The sequence below is a fragment of the Sturnira hondurensis genome, unplaced genomic scaffold, assembly GCF_014824575.4.
Source record: "Sturnira hondurensis isolate 20B ecotype Veracruz unplaced genomic scaffold, ASM1482457v3 Scaffold0002840, whole genome shotgun sequence".
In the NCBI taxonomy this organism is placed as follows: Eukaryota; Metazoa; Chordata; class Mammalia; order Chiroptera; family Phyllostomidae; genus Sturnira; species Sturnira hondurensis.
This window is the reverse complement of record NW_028075471.1, coordinates 12,626,835-12,650,794: the sequence shown is the minus strand read 5'-3', so window position 1 is coordinate 12,650,794 and position 23,960 is coordinate 12,626,835. Positions and strand designations below refer to the sequence as shown.

Genomic DNA, 23,960 nt, shown 5'->3' with positions numbered 1-23,960 from the left:
CAGGACAAAGGAGGCCCAGCAACCTTGTCAGTTGCTAGAGCAGCTAAACTGTAGGACAAGTTGCCTTCGGCCTCAAGGCTCTTTGTTCAACAGCATGGCCTTGAAGCATCAGAGCTGGCACAACCCACACTCAGTCTCCAAAACCTAATCTCCATTTCTGAGTACACTGCCTCCCTCCAAACTAGCCAGTTTATTGAAGTAGGGCGTGTAACGAGTCTAAAGAATCGAATTCTGAGGAAGACAAGATCACACTTCTGATCAGAGTGTGGCACTGCTCTTGTGCTGCACCTACTACAATGTTTTTCTGCACTGGAGTGCTGAGCCAATTCCATGCAAAAAGTTGCACTGTTTTATAATCCTTAATCAGTGGCATTTAAGTATCAGTGAGAACTAGAATCATCTAGGAATCTTGTTTAAAATGCAGGGCCCCTGGTGCCATCTCCAAAAATCTTCATTTGTAACCAGCTGTCCGGGCAATTAATTAATCCCAGAGTAGGTGCTCCTTGGATTATATTTATATCAGAAGTACTATTAGAAGCTGTCAGAAAAGCATTTAAAACACATGATATATCATCGGGTTGGCCAAAAAATTCATTTTGTTTTATCTGTAAGATTGTTCAAGTAGCGCTTAGTTGTCTTTAACTTCATTGCAAACGATTCTGGTAGACTGTATTGTGACAGCTGTCATATCAGCATTCATTAGAAAAACTTATCAAAATTGGTGATTTTTTGTGTAGACATTTTAATATTGAAGATGGAAGAAAATAAGCAACATTTTCAGCATATTATGCTTTATTATATCAAGAAAGGTGAAACACAACTTAAACACAAAAAAAGATTTGTGTACAGAGAAGATGCTGTGACTGACTGAACGTGTCAAAAGTGGCTTGTGGAGCACACAAAAGTGTGCTGGGGATTTTTCGCTGGACGATGCTCCACAGTCAGGCAGATAAGTTGAAGCTGAGAGCAATAAAATCATAACATTAACTGAGAACAATCAACGTTCTACTACATGGGAGATAGCCGACATACTCAAAATATCCAAACCAAGTTATTTTCATGTTCATTGGTGAACATGAAAAATGTGTCTTTTATTTTACAGAAAGAAAACCATACAGACTTTTGGCCAACCCAGTAATTTACTTCCTAGCTTTTTCATACACGAATCAGAATGGGGTTGGAAGGAATAATCTACCAGCACCTATGTGTGTGAGGGCATCCACACACGTCATCCATGCAGAGTGAATTCACATTGACTTGCTTTTGGCTGCAAAGAAATGTCAATGTTCTTTCATTTCTCAAAACAAAATGAACTATGACCAAAAGTTGGATAAGACCCAGGAAAAGTAAAATCTTAAAACCTTAAAAAAAATCACTACCACTGTAATTTTATAGCATCTGTTGTATTAAAGTAAACATATCTCAAACATCTCATCTAAGTACAAATTCTACTTCTCACAGGGCTTTATCCACGTCTGATGGAAACTAAGCTATAAAATAATTGAGTTAGGGATTCAGAGATCTGGTACAGCAAACTTCTTCATAAAAATGGCACAAACAGGACTGTTCTTACTGTTGTTACATATTAAATCTTATTTGATCCATTTTACTGTATTCCAAATTACAAACATCAGGTAGAAGGTTGTAATTATAGTTTTATTGATTGGTCATCACATTTAATCAAGGTGCTGCTACAGGGAATGATTAGCATGGTAGGGTTCTGCTTCTAAGTTTTTTTCATACATTTACAGTTGCTACAATAAAGTAACTATGGACACATTCTTAAGGCATTGTTTCTAAGAAATCTGTAACGTAACAATCTTATATCAAAGTAAATGGTTTATGCAGCAATGACTAAACCGTTATTTTTTTTTAGGTCTCTGTACCTGACTATTGACAGCCATATGTGTTTTTGTTTTCTACCCATTTTATTGTACCTATAGAAATGTGTTTCTCCTAAATTCATCCATTTGTTTCTCTTACTTTTAGCAACCATGCTTATATAAATCTGAAACCAAAAGTTTATGCCCTATGATATTGAAATAAGTTATTAAAACAGAAAAATAGTACAAACATTCCTCAATCATTTGCTGAGAAAACTGATATCGAATGGCTTTGAGAAGTTTTTAAAGAAAATTCAAAGACAATTGAAGCATCAGAACCAACATTTCTACAAACTTCCAAAACTTGACAATCTTTTCAGCATACTAATCTATACTTGAATTTGTTTGTTTTTTCTAAACCATAATTGCATTTAAAATATATCAACAGTCCTCACCCTGGCTGGTATGGCTCAGTGGATTGAGTGCTGTCCTGCGAAACCAAAAGGTCTCTGGTTTGATTCCTGGTCAGGGCACATGCCTGGGTTACAGGCCAGGTCATCACTTGGGGGTACATGAGAAGCAACCAGTCAACTAGTCAACATACCTCTCACATGTCGATGTTTCTCTCCCTCTCTTTTTCTCTCCCTTCCCCCCTCTCTAAAAGTAATCATAATAAATAAATAAATAAATAAATAAATAAAATCAACTGAAAGTCCACATCAAGAGTTATCATAGTTCATAGGTGAACTATGACATCAATCCATGTACCCAGTGCTGAAAAATTCTCCTTTTAAACTCCTCCAGACATCATGAAAACTAAAAAAGGCATCTTACATCATGTCTTACCACCTAAAGGCCTATGGAAACCCTAAAAAAACCAAAAAAGTACGAATGTCCTAGAATCATATATTTCCACTATTTTATACTTATTTCCTAACTGGAATTTCCCTACAGCACTGCCTGTGTGCGACAGTTCACACCCAGAATACCACACTAAAAGGGCTTCTGTATTTTTAAAATGTCAGTTACAGATATCAACATACAGAATATACAGGATTTTCTACAAATGAAAAGATGTATCATTAACATGGTAGTCTAACAGCTCTCATCTGCCCTACCTCATTATACATGTTTAAATACTTTATTTTGTAATTCTAAGAGGAAGTTTACAAACTGAAGAAAGCCTGTCCTCAACACCTCAAACTAGCTTTCACACAAGATGGTTGGTTCTATGTGAAATGAATAAGTGGCCAAGTTCTTTTTGCTGCTTTCTCTCAGCAACATATTAAAAATGTAAACCAAAAACTAAATTTATGGGAATGTATTTAACCTTAACCAAAGCAACATGCATTTCTAAAACAGAGGCAAAAGCTATCCTACAGAATTTTCACAACCTGAAAGACAAAGAATGTTCACCGTAAATTGTTATTCTTTAGTACATATGCCCAAAAATAACTGCATGCAGTAAGATTCTAATTTCAGAGTAATATCACCGAAAAAATCTAAATCAAGGGTAATAGGTTAAAAGATTTTTTAAATTAAGTATAAACTGCTTTTTATTGCAGTTTAAGCTAATTTTCAGGGAGAATTCAAGCACTGGAGTTCTTACTTTGAGTTAAGAATATAAAGAATTAGGGCACTGGCTGGTGTAGCTCAGTGGATTGAGCGCAGGCCTGCGAACCAGAGGATCGAGGTTGGATTCCCAGTCAGGGCACATGCCTAGGTTGCAGGCTGGTTCCCTGCAGGCCAACTCCCAGCAGGGGACGCACGAAAGGCATCTATACATTGATGTTTCTCTCCCTCTCTCCTTCCCCTATAAAGATAAATAAATAAATAAAATATTTTAAAAAAAAAGAGTATAGGAGGAGAGGATGGGGGCGGAGTGGGGGCGGAGTAGGACAAAGGATTCTACTTCCCCTCACTCACAGGAGAAAAACCTGGCTGATCCGCAGAGGAGCGCAGCAAATAGCCAACAGGGACCAAGCATATAGGAAAATACGACTCCAGAAATTGGAGCAGACACTGAATGACCAGATGGTGAGGAGACGGCTGCAGGTCAATAGGGTCCTGGGGAGCAGCACAGAGGCCTCAGGCGAAGGCTGCCACCTCCACCGAGCCGAGCCAGGGCCTAGGCCAGGTCTGCCTCAGACTCTTTGGAAGCAGAGGGCTGGAAGCAAGGTCCTAGGGAGAGAGTCGGGTTATCATTGCCAGGCGCAATCTGAAAAACTCCAGGAGAGATCTGTTTGCTTAAAGTGTCAGAGAGAGGAAGGGCCACAAGGAAGCAAACACCCGTGGAGTCTGTGGTCGCTGGCTTCGGAGAATTCAGAGTCACCCTTGCGATCCCCCATAGCCCTGGGAAAGGTTCACACCCAAGCCTGCGGGACCAGGGAAGCCTGGCCAGGAATGCACGCGCCACCCCAGGCCAGGACTGTGAATCCTGGGGAAAGTCTGCTCTCAGTGGGATGCAGGGGAGAGGCACCGGTCCAGATCGTGGGAGAGCACTGGTGAGACCAGCTGAGTTCACCGAGAAGGGCGAAAGGTCACAGCAACTGCCCCTCAGACTGCTGAAGCTAGTGTGACCAGAAAAAACGGTTTGACCAGCTGGAAACCAACAAGAGGTTTGTTTTTTAAAATAATCTTTTATTTTTTAACTTTATTACTGTTTTATCTTTCAATACTTTTACCCTCTCTTCTTCTTATTTTATTCCTTCTTCCTTTCTTTCCAAATCTACTACTTTTTCCTCCCTTCTGCTGCCTTTTTTTTTTCCTTTCTTTTCACCCCTCCTCCCATCCAAGTGAGACAAAAGACTTAGAAGAGCAAAAAGACCAGAGCTGGACTCAGAGGAGGCATCCCAACAGTAGAAACAGAGAGACAAAATTTACTTGGCTAGAGCAGAAAAACTACAAGTTACTGCACATTTGTATTTTTTTCATTATTTTTTCATTATTCTTACATCTTTTATTTTAACAGTATCTTTGTATTCCTTCTCTTTCTGTACAGTCTTCTTTACCTTGGCTGGAAGGTAAAGTATCACTTGACAGGTTTCCCTGTCCCCTCGATCATACTGTATTGCTAATTTACTGTCCTNTGCTGAAGCTAGTGTGACCAGAAAAAACGGTTTGACCAGCTGGAAACCAACAAGAGGTTTGTTTTTTTAAATAATCTTTTATTTTTTTAACTTTATTACTGTTTTATCTTTCAATACTTTTACCCTCTCTTCTTCTTATTTTATTCCTTCTTCCTTTCTTTCCAAATCTACTGCTTTTTCCTCCCTTCTGCTGCCTTTTTTTTTTCCTTTCTTTTCACCCCTCCTCCCATCCAAGTGAGACAAAAGACTTAGAAGAGCAAAAAGACCAGAGCTGGACTCAGAGGAGGCATCCCAACAGTAGAAACAGAGAGACAAAATTTACTTGGCTAGAGCAGAAAAACTACAAGTTACTGCACATTTGTATTTTTTTCATTATTTTTTCATTATTCTTACATCTTTTATTTTAACAGTATCTTTGTATTCCTTCTCTTTCTGTACAGTCTTCTTTACCTTGGCTGGAAGGTAAAGTATCACTTGACAGGTTTCCCTGTCCCCTCGATCATACTGTATTGCTAATTTACTGTCCTTTACTTCCCCTTGCCCAGCTAGCACACTGCTGAAGGTCCAATACTCCCTAATCTTGGTGTGTCATAGATTCTGTCATATGATCGTTGCTCTAAGATTATTGTAAATAATAGCTGTTCCATACTATTGTAAATACTACACAACACCCCCCCACCCCCCAGATCTTAGCCCATTTCACTGTTGCCTAAACTATAATACTGTAGTGGTTAACTCTATTCTCTCTCACACTATACCTATTGACCATCCTTTATTCTCACCTTACCTCAGAATCTGACATCCCTCAACCTCACTCCTTTCTAGATCCAAGTCACAAACCTTCCCTTCCCAACTAGAGCCTTATCTTCTTTCCATTCTTTCTAAAAAGTGGCTACATACCCAAAGGATCTCCTATCTCTTCTCTACCGGCTGCTACTGTAAATGTCATAGAATACTCTCCTGCTGTCATAAACCATTTTGCCTCCCCCTCCAACTGATCACACATAAAAAAGAGGAGGTGGAAGCAGAGAACTCCAGGATACCCAAGGGAAGAGGAAACCCAACAACAAAGGAACCACCAACAGATAACAACAGAAGAAGGTGAAGGAGGGAGTAGAAACCACACAAACCTCAACCCTAGACCTACCTGGAAATACAACTAAACAGAGGAGAAACTACCTAGTGCAAACAACTGAACAAGAGCAAAAGAAAATCCTCAAAACCCTGTACACACAGAAGAACTAGCTTCAGTGAATCCTGCCCTCACCAGCACAACAAATAGATGGGTGGTGGACAGAGGGGCTATCAGTTCACCAGCTGGGGGGACGGACCCACAAAAGAAAGACCCCCAAACCACCAAAATCCAAAGACAAACACAGAGACAACTTAAAGGACAGCCCAAGACCAGTGAGCTTGGGAAATCAAGGACACTACACCACCAAAGCTCACAGGTATTATGCCATAGAAGTTCACACCATAAACCCAGGAAGCCAGAACAAATCAATTTAAGAAGCTGAAGCTAACAAGAGGAGTCTCACAAACAACGGGAAAACAAAGAAACAATCCCCAAATGAAAGGAAAGGAGGAAGCCTCAGAAAGAATGCTAGATGAAATACAGGCAAGTCAGCTATCAGATATTGAATTCAAAGCACTGGTTATCAGGAAGTTCAAAGAGCTCACAATGAGCTACCAGAAACTACAGGGAAACTACAATGAATTCACTGCAAACTATATCAACATGAAAAAGGAAATAGAAACTATCCACAAGGGCCAAGAGGAAATGAAGAATAAAATTTATGAACTGAAGAACACAGCAGAAGGAATGAAAAGCAGGATCAATGAGGCAGAAGATCGGATCAGTGAGTTGGAGACAAAGTAGAAAAAAACTCACAGAAAGAGCAAGAAAAGGAAAAGAGGCTCAGAAAGAATGAAGAGGGATTAAGAGTAATGCAAGATAATATGAAATGTAATAATATCCAAATAATAGGGATACCAGAAGGAGACGAAGAAGAACAAGGGATAGAAAACCTATCTGAAACAGTAATAATGGAAAATTTTCCTAATTTGATGAAAGAGTCACACACATCCAGAAAACACAGAGAGTCCCAATCAAGAAGAACACAAAGAGGCCCACTCCAAGACACATCATCATTAAAATGGCAAAATATCAAGACAAAGAGAGAATCTTAAAGGCAGCAAGGGACAAAAGGGAAGTAACATACAAGGGAGCCCCAATAAGGTTAGCTACTGACTTCTCAATGGAAATGCTCCAAGCAAGAAGAGAATGGCAAGAAATACTCCAAGAACCAGAGGCCTACAACCAAGGCTACTTTACCCAGCAAGGCTCTCAATCAAGATAGAAGGCCAAATAAAGAGCTTCCAAGACAAAAGAAGTCTAAAAGAATATGCCTCCACCAAACCAGCACTGCAAGAAATACTAAAAGGACTGCTTTAAGGAAAGGAAGGAAAAGAGAGAGACAGAGAGGAACTGTGGTACAAAAATGGCAATGAATAAGTACCTATAAATAATAACCTTAAATGTAAATGGATTAAATGCTCCAATCAAAAGACATGGAATAGCTGAATGGATAAGAAAGTATTACCCACACATATGCTGCCTACAAGAGACCCACCTCAGGTCAAAAGACCACCACAGACTAAAAGTGAAGGGCTGGAAACAAATTTTCCAAGCAAACGGCCAAGAAAAAAAGCCGAGGTAGCAATACTCATATCAGACAAAAGAGTCTTCAAACAAAGGGCCATAAAGAGAGGCCTGGAAGGTCACTTCATAAAACTCAAGGGAAGAATCCACCAAGAAGACATAAACATTGTAAATATATATGTACCCAATATAGGAGCACCCAAATATATAAAGAAAATCTTAGAGGACTTCCAGAAAGATATTGACAGCAACACAATTAGTTGGGGATTTTAACACCCGTCAAAAATGGACAGATCTTCCAAACAAAATATCAACAAAGATATAGCTGCACTAAATAACACCCTACATGAAATGGACTTGCCTGATATATATAGAGAGCCCTTCAGCACAAAGAAGCTAAATATACATTCTTTTCAAATGCGCATGGAACATTTTCAAAGATAGACCACATGATAGGACACAAAACGAGCCTCAACAAATTTAAGAAAATTAAAATCATCCTGAGCATTTTCTCCAATCACAAGGGACTGAAACTGGAAACCAACCCCAAGAGAAAAGACCCAAAACATTCAAAATCATGGAGATTGAATAGCATGCTATTAAACAATGAATGGGTCAAGAATGAAATTAGGGAAGAAATCAAACGTTTCTGGAAACAAATGAAAATGAACTCACAACAACCCAAAACTTATGGGACACAGTGAAGGCAGTCCTGAGAGGGAAGTTCATAGCAATACAGGCTTACCTAAGGAAGATAGAAGCATTTCAAACAAACAACCTAACCCGACGCCTGCAAGAACTCGAGGAACAACAACAAAGACAGCCCAGAGCAAGTACAAGGAAGGAAATAACCAAGATCAGAGCAGAATTAAATGACATAGAGACTAAAAGCACAATTCTAAAGATCAATGAATCCAGGAGCTGGTTTTTTGAAACTATAAACAAAATCGACAAGCCTTTAAGCAGGCTCATCGAGAAAAAAAGAGAGAGGACCCAAATAAACACAATCAGAAATGAAAGAGGAGAGATTACAACTGACCCCACAGAAATACAAAGGATTGTAAGAAATTTCTATGAAGAACTGTATGCCAAAAAATTTGAACACTTAGGTGAAACAGACAAATTTCTAAAAAAATATAATCTTCCAAAACTCAATGGAGAAGCAGAAAGCCTGAATAGACCAATAATAGCAAATGAAATTGAAGCAGTAATCAAAAATCTCCTGAAGCACAAAAGCCCTGGACCAGATGGTTTCACAGAAGGATTCTACAAAGCATTTAAGGAAGAGCTAACTCCTGTTCTTCACAGGCTATTCAAAAAAATCCAAAATGATGGAAGAATCCCAAACTCTTTTTATGAAGCCAGCATCATCCTAATCCCAAAACCAGATAAAGATACAACAAAGAAAGAAAACGTCTGGCCAATATCGCTGATGAACACAGATGCTAAAATCCTCAACAAAATATTGGCAAACCGCATCCAACAATACACTAAAAAGATCATTCACCATGACCAAGGGTGATTCATCCCAGGGATGCAAGGTGTAATTTAATGACTGTCTGGTCCTAAAGACTTTTACAGATAGATGGTGAGTATCTCCAATGAAAATTATATTTTATTCACTTCTCCTTATAATTCTGGGAATTCTTGTTTTATATTTTAAGACTGTATTATTTAGTCCAGGTTCAGGTTCATTATACATTTCAGGAGAATTATTCCCTGTATCATTTACACATTGTTCTCTTTAGTTTTTGCTTTCTGTCTTTTTTTGTCTGATATTAACATTTTATCAGTCTTTTGGTTAGTATTTCTGTATAAAGTAGGGTTGATCAGAGTTGCAGAACTACTGTGAATAGTTAAGAATAAGAAGTTATTATAGGAATGTGACGAGTAATTGTGGGAGCTGATTAAGCAGCTTATATAGAACTGTAACTTCTGTGTCCAGGACTGGGACAGAAGTCAGAGGGCAGGGGATCAGGAAGGAAAAATGGATGTGATGTGGTGAATGCCAGGACAAACAGGAACTCACGTCATCTCCCACCAACCTTGATGATATGGGTGACCTGCAGTATAAGCTGACACCCTTCGCCACAGTGCCCGTACATCTGGACTCAGAATGTAGAGAAGCTGAAGGAGATGATCCGGGGGGAGCTGGAGGAGCTGCCTGAGTCCCCAGGGCAGTGATGCAGGGTAGGAACTGTGAGCATGCCTGCCCCACACCAGTCTACCGAGCATAAACATAACATCTGCTCCACTTCCACCTTACACACCTTGCACGAATGTCTCCTGGTCAGCCTAACCTGGAACCATCCTGGAAAGGGAGCTTTAGGAAAAGGAGTCTTAGTTCAGTTACACTGATGGAATACAAAGCCATCACAATTTTGCATGAGTATTCTCTTCCATCTCTTTAAATTTCTTTCTGTATCATTGTTTTAGATCTGTCTCTTGTATACAGCACATAGCTGGATTTTCCTTTCATCCTATCTAGACCCTGTCTTTTAATTATCTTGTCTAATCCATTCACATTTATAGGAATTTCTAACTCTCATAATGTAAAAAATACTTTATCGTTAAAAAGCGAAACAAAGACGGGCATGCTTTGTATTTTTGAAGCGTTTTATATACACAACTAGTTACTTACCACTTCTCCAGCAGAGGCAGCCAACATATGTTTCGCAGGCATCAGATAGGAAGATGAATCAGCATGCAAGAACCATTTCACATATTCATAGGTGATAAAAAAGGCAGCAGCTGAAATTTAAACAAGCCAGCCTTTCACATGGTTAAGAAATATGTTTGTCAAAAAAATTACAAAGCTAGTTAATAAAATATGGTGTAACAGATAAAGATAATAAACACATACTCTCTCCCCACTCCGCTCACCCTTGCAGAACTTACCAAGCCTGCATTATATGCCCCACCTGGACCTATGAAAAAGCAGAAGACACCACACCTTCACCAAAGGACCCTCGCAGCTAACTCATCATTTACCATTTTGTACTAACAAATCACTTAACATTTCTTAGAAAGCTTTCTAGAAATGGGATATAAATTTCCTTATACAGTCATAAAATAATCAGCATAGACAGGTTAAAACTGCAAACATATACCTTAACTAAATAAAACATCTAATGATATTTTATTGCTGTTTAGTCAAATAACAATGGATACTTTTTACTACATCAACACACCTTTACATCAAGAAAACAATCAGCAATTGAAATCAGAAACCAAAATCTCAAAATCCTATCATCATGAGCCAATTTAAGCTGCACAAGAGGGTTTTAACACGTCATTTACTATTAACAAAAGACGTTTATCACCTCCATAAGAGATAAGGCACAAAAGATCAATGAAAGACAAGTTCATCTTTTGAAAGACATCTGAACACGTCACATTAAAGTCTGAAACACACAGGAAAAGAGTCTGATAGTGAAAAATCAGTTCTCCACAATTAAAATTGGCAGGCTTTGTTGTTATGAACACTCCTCAGGCTCTAACAAACACACACCAATGAGGAGGGAGTCTCCAGAAGAGTAATGATCTGTGCAAGCACATGTTAACTGTTTCACACAGTTAACACAAGTCCTATTCCCATCTGTGGTTCCCAATAAGGATTTTCCTACTTTAGCCCACTCACTACAGAGCTGGGATATCTCCAACTGCTTCAGGTAAATTCTCCCTGCTACTCAATCCACCCTCCCACCCCCACCTGCTAGGGGAAGGGAGAAAGACTGCTAAAAGTTTCTAGGTTTTCATGGTTGACCACCTCAACCTGGTCAGACTTTGTTGCTAATTTTATGAGACAAAGAAAGTTCTTTAGAAATGTAAGCTCCACAACTCTCCTGGGTGATACCCAAGAAAGCCCTTGCTAATGGGGAAGTGATGGCACAATAAGGTTCCAAATGAGGCTCTAGGCAAGTTATAACAAAAAGGGGGTGGGCTATCTGACACATACAGTCTCTTCTAACTCCCATCCAAGTACTAACCAGGCCCAACCGAGCTTAGCTTCTGAGATCAGACAAGATCAGGCATGTTCAGGGTGGTATGGCCATAGACTAGTCTCTTCTAACTCTTAAAAAAAAATACGTTTTTTCTACATTCCCTTATAAAAACAGGGAGTAAGGATCCTGAATATGAGTCTTCCTGTCTCCTCTTTCAACTTTCAATTTCCTCCATCCCCAACTACTCACCCCTGCAGAATATATTCTCAAAAAAAAGAGAGCATAATCTCAAAATCATTTAAAAAATATTGCTCAGTCCTGGTTCGTGTGGGTCAGTGGATTGAGAGCTGGCCTGTGAATGTTGCACTGGTATATTGTATTCAGACTAGGATTTAAATAAGATGGGAAAAAGGGAAAAAAAGTGCCACATAGAAAATTTCAATTCACAAAAAACTTACAGAAAAACTAAAAGACCATTTCTGAAACCCTGGCACTAACTATTTATCCAGTACCTCCAATCCAATGTTGTGCTGGGGGCAGGGGGAGGGGGGGACAGGGGGGAAGAAGCAATAAGCCTGGTGAAAATGCCAGTTTACCACACACAAAAAAAGGTCCAAAACCATGTTCTGTATGTAAACTCCTGCTGGCAAGAATCTAAACCGAGGAGGGGGCGGTGCGGATAAGTGATAATCGGGAAGAAAACAATAACAAAATAAGCTATTTTTTAAAAAAGAATCTAAACCAGTCCTGTGAGCTGCATGAAGCACCGTGTACTCTCAGACCAGCACTAATACTACACCTACCAACAGTAATTCCTCCGTGCAATATGTAAGAAAAAAAGATGTTTAGGACAATGAGGGAGACACATAAAAACTGATGGCCAAAAGATAGAAACCTAGTAACATAATCCTCTCAATTCCCTCGTTCAAAGGTTCCTGAATTTGTCTACAAATTAAATCACCTGAGGATTTTTTTTTTTTTTTTTAACTTCCAGCTCCCAGGCCATAGCCCAAACGAATTAAATCGCAGTCTCTGGAAGTGGGACATGGCCATCAGGACTTCTTAAAATCTGATCAGGTGATCAGGTGACTTCAACAAGGTCAAATTCAGGAAACTGCCCCTCTCCCACACAGAGCTATACTTGGTGGCACTGAGTGGGTGCTCAATAAAAACATGCTATAATCAATTTCTGAAAGTAAGTGAGACAAATGAAAATTCAAGGATAACCTCAAAACAGTTGGCTGTTCTCAGGACTTCTGGAGCAGGGGAAGAGGAGAGAAGGAAACAAATGGACCAAAACACTGTTCATCTCCATGGGCTATGGATCTTCATGGGAGTGCTGCACTCACGTGTGGACATAAATGGGCAGTTAAATGTCAAGTTAACACAAAAGAATTTCTCATGAATTATCTTGAGAAAAAAAGAAATTAAACTCCAGGATTTAAGAATCTCCTAGAGTAAAGGTTCTATAATTGTGTGTATGATGTATAATTGTGTGTATGATGGTTTTTTCATTTGCTTTTCAATGCCACTCAGAGCATCAGTAAACAATTAAAATGAGGTAAATATCTGAAAACAGTATACCAACAGGTGAATTAAGTAAGACAGATGATATTGATTCTAGAATAAGAGGGCCACTAATCATATAACGTGACTTCAAATCCAAAACAAATGCAAGACACTGGAAGGAGAGATTAGTGAAAATTGTTTTGTCTAAAAGCAATTTAGTGAAGACAGAAAGGTTTGATGCCTCTTAGATTCATCTGCTCCAGAAGACTCTGCAGCAGTAGTTATTAAATTCAGCTTCACATTAGAATCACCTGGGAAGCTAATAACCCCCCCCCCCCGCCCCGCCGCCACACCCCAATACTCAGGGGAAGCTCAGACCAATTAAACTTCTAAGTGTGACGCAAGCATCAGTAATTTTTAAAGCTTCCCAAGAGATTCCAATGTGCAGACATGGTTGAGAAACTCTGTTCTCCTAAGGCATCATAATCAGTGTCAGAATAACACATTAAGGCTTCTAACTGGGAGTTTTAATAACAAAATCATTTTTAAAAGATTGCTCAGTCCTGGTTGGTGTGGCTCAGTGGACTGAGAGCTGGAGTGTGAACTGAAACATTACCAGTTCAATTCCCAGTCAGGGCACATGCCTGAGTTGCAGGCCAGGACCCCCGTTGGGGGCGTGCAAGATGCAACAGATCACACATCAATGATTCTCCCCTTCTCTTTCTGCCATCCTTCCCCTCTCTCTAAAAGTAAATAAATAAAAATCTTTTAAAAAAGATTGCTCATATTTTTTCTATTAAAAATACAGTGGAATGGGATCTACAGCTGATTCAAAAGTAATGGGCTAATGAATAGAAAACAAATTCAGAAGATAAAGCCACAACACATAAAAAATTCTATATGGGATAACAACACATATCATTCTGAAAATAACACATATCGTTCCATGATCTTGGCTTTATAACAAGGAGAATATGAATAAAATTTTTACCATTCGGAAAGGATCCAAGAGCAGCAGAAGGAATGCCAGCATATATTCCACGAAAACCACCAGCCTTCTTAAATCCTTGGGGACTCTGCAGCCTCGTTTTAATGGTATCCAGAGGATATAATATCAAGTCAACAGAGACACCTGCCACCCCGCCAGCCTTTAAAAAAAAGTGGGGATAAAAAAGGGAAAACAGGTGACAATAAAATAAGCTCTCTGCCATTTAGGGGAAGAATAAGAAGGTCATCTTTAAAGCATATTTCTCATGCCTCTCAGCTCATGGACTATGGGGCATAGTCAAAAGGCCTGCTAATCAAACAATGGAGAAACCAGCGTTACTGTGCTATATTTTCAAATTGTAAATTTTTAAATAATTTTTGAAGTGAATTTGAATTTTATCTTTAAATACATTTTTAATTCATTTTTAATACTGTCACATGGTTAAAAAAAAGTAAAAGTAGCCCTGGCTGGTGTAGCTCAGTGGATTGAGCATGGGCCTGTGAACCAGACGATATCGGTTCGATTCCCAGTCAGGGCACATGCCTGGGTTGCAGGCCAGTTCCCCCCAGGGGCCAGTTCCCAGCAGGGGATGCACGAGAAGCAACCATACATTGGTGTTTCTCTTCCTCTCTCCTTCCCTTCCCCTCTAAAGAAAATAAATAAAATATCTAAAAAAAAAGTAAAGTAAACAAGCAAACTCAGAAAGGTAAAGAGTTCCAAGTCTCCTTCCCTATTTGTAGTAATCAGATAACCAATTTACCTGTTTTTTACCGTACCCTTTCAAAGTTACTTTGTTCATATACAAGCAAATATGATAACGTATTTTATTTTCCTCTTTAAAAATAAAAGGTGTAAATAGTATATACTGAGCTGAACCTTACTTTTTTCACTTAATTTATCTTGGTGATATTTCCATATCAGACTAAATGTTACATTTTTATCTTTTTAACTAGTGAGTGGTGAATCCGCAGTAAGACCTTTTTCGGGGTGGGGAGAATTCTGTTTTTAAACAGGTAATGATCCTTCTGAATCTAGATCTGTATTTTAATAATCGCATACATAAGGATTCCTGTTTTCTTTATCTGAAAATCCCTTGATAAATGTTTTCATTAAGCGAAAACAATGGAGAAAAAATAAGAGCTAAATTCCTAGAGTACTTTAAAACCTGGCCCAAACTACCATCACTTCCCAAGAGACGCTACCTTACTTTGGAAAGCTGCATTTTAAAAAGTTTAAACCTCATGAGTACTTGCAGAATACGAAGAATAGTTTAAAACTGGTTACACCTTGGTCAAAGTAAAGATACTCAGAAAAATAGGAACTCAAATAGTGTCCAAAAAAAGGTCAAACACTAGGTCTTAAAGCATCATAGAAAGATGCAAATCAAAACCAGTTTACTGTACACAGTTGTAAGAATGACAAAGAGGAAACTCTCACTGTGGTTCCTATATAGGGATTCTTAAACTGAATTACCAACTTCTGCTATCTTTTGAATTTTGAACCACGTGACTTTATTACCTATTCAAGAGGTTAAATATATACATTAAAAACTACATATTCCAAAATGTAGAAAAAAAGAATTAGTATTATTCAACCATTCAAGCAAAATTCAAAATGATCAGCATTGGGACAACTGTAATTGAACAATTTAAAAAAATGATCAACCAGCTGTTTCTACCCTTTAGATTTACAAAATGTTCAGGGGCTACTTACCACTCACAATAAAACCACTGCAATCATTCATTGGAAAAATAAAACTGCCCTGATAAATCCAATAATTAACTAACATGGGTAAATTACTTAATTACACTAGAAAATCACATCACCATAAACAGTAATACTATTATACTATATGATCATGGTCTTTAACATGATCAATGTCTGAAAGACACAACAGAACCTCAAAGACCATGAAGGCCCACTCTGCAAAGGACCTACAAAGATGTCACCAAAAGAACAGATGTACCAGTAGAAAACCACACATGGCAGTGGAGAATGACACATCGTGTGGGCTTTCTCTCTGGACAGAAAGATGACCTTTTCTAGTCATGGGAAAAGGTTCAGAAGTAATGTACAAAAGTTTTAAAAAGTCAACCTTTTCAACACTTTCTCACTTATTTTTAAAGGATTTTTACAAAAACTATGTACTTAAAATATTTTTTCTGCCTCTTCATTTTCTCAAAGCTCAAAGAGAACTAAAATTCTGCTAAGAATATCTGATATGATTGCACTCCTTTAAAACAAACAGCACTTCGCTATAATTCTCTCTCTAATCTTAGGGGAAGGTTCAGAGAGTGCTTGTAATCCATTACTAAATTTTAACCAATAAGTTAATCACACTTTCAATCTCGCTGACTACTTTGCATGCATTGAGTTTCTAATCCTTTGAATTCTTATCTCCTAAGAATAAAATGACCAGATTCAATCTATTTATCTAGTAAAATATAAGTGAAAAGTTACTCATTGCTTCTGCAGATTTTAAACTTCTGTGACTCAAATATCATTCATATTCAAGATTTAAAGAGAAACTTTAAGAAGTGCTTATAATTTTACATCAGCGTTGTTTTGTTCACAATTATGTATAAAACATACAAGCCAACATCAGTGGAGTTCCAAGAAACTCTACCAAATTCTTTTATTTGTTTTGGCTGAGAAATTTGTTTTATTTATGATCATTAATTTAAAAGGTTATCAGGCAAATGATTAGTTTGCAGATTTATGGTAGCTTCACTGAAAATCGTAAGTTAAGAACTAAACAAAATCCACCCTGGCTGGTGTAGCTCAGTGGATTGAGCGCGCGGGCCTGCGAACCACACAATCGCAGTTCAATTCCCAGTCAGGGCACAATCCTGGGTTGCAGGTCAGTTCCCGGTTCTGGGCAGGGGACGCAAGAGAGGCAACCATACATTGATATTTCTCTCCTTCTCTCCTTCCCTTCCCCTCTAAGGATAAATAAATAAAATCTTTTTTAAAATAAATAAAATCTTTTTTAAAATAAATAAAATCTTTTTTAAAATAAATAAAATCTTTTTTTAAATAAAATCTTTTTAAAATAAAATCTTTTTTAAAATAAAATCTTTTTTTAAATAAAATCTTTTTTAAAATAAATAAAATCTTTTTATAAATAAATAAAACCTTTTTTAAATAAATAAAATCTTTTTTTAAATAAAATCTTTTTTTAAAAGATTTTGTTCATTTATCTTAGAGGGAAAGGGAAGGAGAGAAGGAGAGAAATAACAATGTATGGTTGCCTCTCTTGTGTCCCCTGCCGGGAACCGGGGACTGACCTGCAACCCAGGAAGGTGCCCTGACTGGGAATCGAACCACGATCGATCGTGTGGTTCACAGGTCTGCGCGCTCAATCCACTGAGCTACACCAGCCAGGGCTATAAATAAAATCCTTAAAAAAAAAATGTAACCCAGGCAACCAGCAAGCCTTACTACAGCATAACAATTTATTGCAACCCTGACATACTACAAATAAAATACACATCTCTACTACCCTGGCCAGCTGCCTCAGTTGGTTGGGACGTCATCTTGCACCCCCAAAATGCTGTGGGTTCAGTTCTCAGTCAGGGCACATATCTAGCTTGTGGGTTCAATTCCCAGTCCAACACATATGGGAGGCAACTGATCGATGTCTCTCTACTTCTTTCTCTCTTTCTCCCTCCCACCCTCCCTCCCTCTCTAAAAGCAATGAAAAAAAAGTCCTTGGGTCAGGATAAGTGTGTGTGTGTGTGTGTGTGTGTGTGTGTACATGCACTCCTCTATCTTCAGTTAAAAAATGTAAAAAATGCTGGCAGGTTATGGAGAAGTGTCTAATCAGTGCTTTGAAATTATTCTGGAAGTTGAAAACATCAAGATCACATGCTATAAAGCCTTTATTTCTCAAAAGAAGTCTGCACAACAACAGAAATCACTGCTGCTCAGCTACAGGATGAAACCACCTAATTCAACTATGCAAACTCATCACAGCCACTGGCCTGAACCAGAGCTGAGAAGATCCACCTGAAATACTAACACGGCTCCTCAAGAAACATCCCTCCTTGACAGTCTCGGTGTCCACAATTGAGCAACTCCTTGTTAAGTGAACTGCTGCTCCTGCTTCCTGGACACTTCTCTTCTCCCGGTGCCCTGCTCGCCGGTCCTGCAGTGCTCCTTGCCACTTCTACACTGATGGCAGAGTCACTGTTGTAAAATGCGAACTGCAATCTCATCTTGTCACTCTCCAGCTTACAAGTCCCGCAAACTCTCCAGTAGCCCAGGGGATGAAGAACACAAACCTTCCTAAGGCTCTGGAAGTTCTATCTCTCCACTCTCAACTCCACCATTTGCCCTTCTTGCCACTTTGAGCTCTGGTTTCCTCCAAGTCTGATCTTCCTCATTTCCAGGACTTTGTACAGCTATTCTCTAATCCCCAAATCTAGAATTAGATCCTCTTGTTTCCACACACTGATGACAACTTCAATTCTATAACTGAGCATCTCACGCCCAGATGAGGAAGATGCTCATAAGGATGGTGCCTTGATGGCCCACTAGATTGCACAACCCACACCTATTGTGTTCACCAATATGTTCCCAGCACCGGTACACAGCAGGCACTCAACTATTTGAATTATGTGTGAATTAATGAATATAGGAAGGGTTACTTCCCTATAGGAGGGGAAGTTCAAATTTCATTATAACCCTTGTATTTAAGTTTATGGGCTATTTTTTTAAAGACTACCAAAGAAAAGCAGAATACAAAATTATAATGATAGGAATTTAGATATGAAAAAAATTGTATAAGCACATTAAAGTGCTGGGTAAATGGTTACTTTATGTCACCATTTGCAATTACATAGTTATTTTTCGTTTTATTTACTGTTTAATGTCTGCTCCTACTTGGCTATAAACCCATGAGGACAGGGAGCATAGCTTTGAGGCACTTTTCCCAAGTACCAGAGCAAAAGTTAACAAATGTTTGGTTAAACAGGTAAAAGATGCCTGGTTTGTGAGGTGCGAAAACTATGGGTGTAACTTTATCTTTCCAAAACTTTAAATTAGACATTTAGACATTTCATTAATGTTACTCAAACTGTCTGTGCCATAAAAAAATTAGTATTTAAAATTTATATTTGGACACATACTATTTGGTTTGAAAATGATAACACAAGCACATTAACAAGGGATTTCCAGCTGAATTGTCACATACTAAAACTGTCCCAGTACCCCTCTTATGCTGAAAGAAAAATAAAGGAAGGTAGTCCCATCTCTCAGTACTTGAGATGCAGAAGAAACTCCTCCATCATAGCTATGGTCCTAGGTCTTTCTCCAAGGGTACCTCATGTGCTCCACTAACTGATCAAAATTCAGAATACACTTGTGTCTAAGTGACTGGTTGCTCAACACAAAAACAAGCAAAAATGGTAGATTTGCTGCCTCTGACTTAAGTGCCAAAATAAAACAAGTCACATACAAGGGGGAACCAAAAAACAACCAGAATTATCTTCTGGATGGTGGGCCCCTGTAGTACAGGCTTCCTCTGCTGGGTGTGTGTTCTAGGAACCTATCCGTATCAGTGTACCAACTGGTGGTGTTGTGAGAGGCTGTGTTCTGCTTCAGTGAATTTTTTTTTGAAGACTCATCACATTTGCCCATTTCATGATGGGTGATTTACCAGTGCACCTGCACACACCACGCTGAGTAGTCAGCAGTTTTTAACCAAAAATGGCATGACCCCCCATGCCTCACTCTCCCCAGGCAATTTTTTGTTTGTTTGTTTCCCAGGGTGAAAAAGTCCTCAAAGGGAAACATTTTGCCAATATGGAAGAGGTGAAACAAAAAAATGGCAGGGGCACTAAAAGGCATCAAAACTGACAAGTTCAAAAACTGTTTTGAGCAGTTGAAAAAAACGTCTCATAGGTGTACTGCATCAAATGGAGAGTATTTTAAAGGTGACTGACGTATGAATAAATACACAATTTTTTATAAATAAATTCCAGTTTGGGGGGGTTCCCCTCATAAAGGAAACCTTGAGAACATGAAGCCTCATTCCCAATTCCTTACAGATTTGGAGATAATGCTTCATTATCAGATATTAATTTCCTTTTACTCCACAGGGAAGACTAACGGGCTACCTTCCAGGAAGAAAGACTTGGGGTGAAGGGCATTGAAAACTTCCCTTAACAATGTGTCCAAACACTTCATTCTTTTCTTCTGTTTACTCCATCTAAGAAGCCCTGGCAACACACCCATACATAAGGACAGGTCCAGTGAGCAGATACAACATGAGTATAATGTAAAAATTTTTTCAGAAGCACCTCACTAAAGTAAGAAAAGAAAAATACAAGCAGTCGCTGGGCTTTGCACAGTATTGACACATATAAACTTCAGTTACAAGTCACACAAGTCCTCTAACACCATGGTTCAAATCACAGTACCAGAGAGACATTTTACAAAATTGGTAATCAAAGGAGGGAATGGGCCAACAAAAGTGAAAGTACAGCAAATACATGAAAATGAAAGTCATATTCAAGTCCATATAGGGATATATGGAGTTATAGCAAAAATAGCTGGCTAAGGGAATAGTGTCATTTGAGACTCTAAATATGCAGCCAGAAGAAATCAGAGAAGACAAACTCATCAACATAATGAGGAAAATGTTTGTGATGAAAAGGATGGAGACTCCCAGAGGAAGTTAAGTCAGTGAAAATTTTCACAATAAAGGAACTCTGGGAAATACTTCCCAATATTGACAGCACACAAGATGAAATGCTGGAAGTTGATCCAAACTTAGAAAGCAGTACAACACTTTGCCAAGGCATAAAAAAAGATTTTTGTACTCCACGACAAGTACTCAAATTATTTTTGATATTTTTACAAGAAATAACATTCTTAGTGGTGCCAATGTTTTAAATTACAATGTCCTCAATATTGACTATTTTTCATTTCTCTATATATTTACAGTCAAAAAGTAGAGTTTTTAATTTTTAACACTGTCAAGAATTTTTAAAGATTAAATTATCATTAATTTTTTTCATCAAGACCACTCCGTATGATTTCCACTTGCACATTCATTTTTATAGCCCTATGCTACCATGCAAAGGATGGCCTGTATTTTTCACTGCACAGTCCCCACACTCGCCAAAGTCCTTACTAACTACAACAAATTAAAGAGTTGCAACTATGTAACTGCAACTTAGGACTGGTTGCAAAAATAACTGCAGCAGGGATGTGTTCAGTTTCATTCCAGAGCAAGCCATGTGAGTAGATGGACTACAAGGTCAATGGAACAGTGAGGCACTGAAAGGGAGAGAAGAGAGGAATGAAGCAAGAAAAAAAAGGAATGTGAGAAAGGGTGTGCTATTTTTTAAAAAATCTGAAGTGCTTTTTAGTATTTAAAACACAACCAGAAGAAAAATGTATAAGTATACATCATTTTACTGTGCTTTTGCTTTATTGAGCTTCACAGGTGTTTTTGTTTTGGTTTGGTTTTTGCTTGTTTGTTTTTTACATTAAAAGGAAGGCAAGATCCTCCACCTGAGTCACTTTACTGCAATTCTCATTTTATTACAGTGGTCTGGAATCAAACAGTAGTTTCTCTGAGGTACGCCTGAAATGTTATTATCAAAATTATTTTGTATTCCCTTGCCAGGTAGCTCAATTGGTAAGAGCATGATCCCGATATGCCAAGCTTTTAGGTTCGATTCCTAGTCAGGGCACATACAAGAAGCAACCATGAATACACAGATAAATGGAACAATAAACTGATGTTTCTCTCTTTCTCTCTCTCTCAAATCAGTACATTAAACAACTTTTTCAAATTATTTTGTATTACTGTGGGGAATTTCAAGGCAGCTTTTTAAAAAATGAATATACTATTTTTAATTAGGAATACTATTTTAACCACTTTCATTAGCCACAAACAAATGCACATATGTACTGTGTTGTATTTTTTTAATCTCATAAGCATTTTCCATGTTATTATAGCACATATGCTCCACAAGCACTAGTGCCAAGAGCCACTGAACAGTCCATAAAATGCATCCACCATTATTTACCTAGCCATCCCTCTCCTGTTTAATGTGTAAGTGGCTTCCTATTATCTTTGCTGAGTTAAGTGTTATGGACATCTCTAGGTTGCTAATACTTAGTCCCAAACTACCTTCCTAAAAGCATGCACCAGTCCAGGCTCTCTTTGAGTACAGTGTCTGCTGCAGGGCTTGCTTCAGCAGCACATACACTAAAACTGGAAATACACAGAGAAAATTAGCACAGCCCCTGCTCAAGGATGACAAATTCATGAAGTGTTCCATATTTTTCCAAATAAACAAACAAGCAGAACAGAAAAAGACTCATAGATACAAAGAACATTTTGACAGTTGCCAGACTGGAAGGAGTTTTGGGGGACAGGTAAAAAAGATGTTAGAAGTACAGATTAGTAGTTACGGAACAGTCATGGGGATGTAAAGTACAGCATAAAGAATACAGTCAATATTTCAAAACTGTGTATGGTGCCAAATGTGTATGAGATTTATCGGGATGATCACTTACTCTACAATGTCTAATCAGTGGGGTGTACACCTGAGACTAATAATAAAAAAATGTCTACCACACGCCAGGCTCTGTACCTTTCTTTTCATTCATTCATTCATTCATTTATTAATCAGTTATGTTAAGTTCCTACAAAGTGTCAGGTACTGCTAACAGTAGTAAGCAAAACAGTACTTCCTCAGGAGTACTCACTCTTCTCAAAGATGCTACCAACCTTAAAAAATGGCCACTCTATATGTATACCACTCTGACAATAAATCCTTCTAATGGCTTCCATTATGCTTCAAATAAAATCCAAATTCCTTCCCATGGCCCACAAAGACTCACCTCTGCTGGTTTTGTGTCCCTCTCCAGTTTCATCCACCCTACACTACTCTTACCCACTAGGCCTCAGTCAACACTTTAACACCTTAAAGTCTACCCTTTTCAGCTAGGGGTTTCTCTAAGTGCTGCTTGCTCTGAACTTTGCCCCACATCCCCTCAAAATGTCTTGCCCCTCCTTATCCTTTAGATCTTAGTTTACATGTCACCTCCTCAGAGCCTTCCTTGGTCACTCCATCTAAAAAAGGTTCTGCAATATTATTCTATCACTACCCTACCTTAGTTCATTTCTTTCAGAGTATTTTTTTTTTAAGTTTGGTTTGTTTGGCATATTTCCAAGGGTAATCAGAGTAGCCAGTGGACAGAATACATGGCAGATAAACTGTGCTGAACGAATAAAATGATTTGTCTTTAGCTGGAATGAAATCTAACTTCCTTGAAACTTGTACCCTTTCACTCAAATTTCACCCTCTATAACTACATTTAAAAAATACAAGTATACCTTTCACCGTGTACTACACTTTAAATTAATTTTAAAACCACTGCTATTGTGTTAACTTGAGCACTCATGATTTTAGCAACCGGTACTGACTTCAGAGTTAGAATTAAGGAGCAGTTAGGGGTATGGGGTTCCATGTTTACACTGCCTGGGTTGAAATGTGATCTCCAATAGACACAGGAAATGGATCTCACTTGTGTGATTCTGGACAAGTTACCTAACCTCTATGTAGCTCAGGTCCCTCATTTGGAAAAATAAAACAAGCCTTCAATTCTTTGACAGAATTAAATGAGATGGTGTAGGTAAAAAGTTCACCCCAGTTCCTGGCACAACAATGTTATCTGTCAAAACTACTACTGCTACCTCAATGGTTAGACAGGAAAACTCCTTGAAACTGCTAACACATTTCTTTGCCTGCATTTCTAAAACCTTGCTTATACAAGCCTCAACAAATCTATATTGAAAACCATCATCTCACAAGTCTGGCTAAGGTGCCCCTGCCACATTTTTCCATAATGCTCTGAAACTAGCCTTGATGCCATGTTTCCCAACAATCCTTGGACTATGCTGTCTCTGCCACCTGGCCCACG

At 38.4% G+C, this 23,960-nt stretch overlaps 1 protein-coding gene and 1 pseudogene across 3 annotated transcripts in view; one reads left to right on the top strand and one right to left on the bottom strand.

Annotated features, from left to right (window-relative positions):
• SLC25A26 (solute carrier family 25 member 26) overlaps positions 1-23,960 on the bottom strand; it is a 161,143-nt gene that overhangs the window by 136,260 nt on the left and 923 nt on the right. For 2 of the 3 annotated variants that reach the window (XM_037040908.1, XM_037040907.1), the window contains exons 2-3: positions 14,019-14,175; positions 10,216-10,325 (exon numbers count right to left, since the gene is read on the bottom strand). In XM_037040908.1, the coding sequence (XP_036896803.1) occupies positions 10,216-10,325; positions 14,019-14,175 (267 nt within the window). The remainder of the gene's footprint in view (positions 1-10,215; positions 10,326-14,018; positions 14,176-23,960) is intronic. The other variant, XM_037040909.1, reaches the window with a different exon arrangement.
• On the top strand, positions 22,220-22,318 carry LOC118983727 (uncharacterized; annotated as a pseudogene).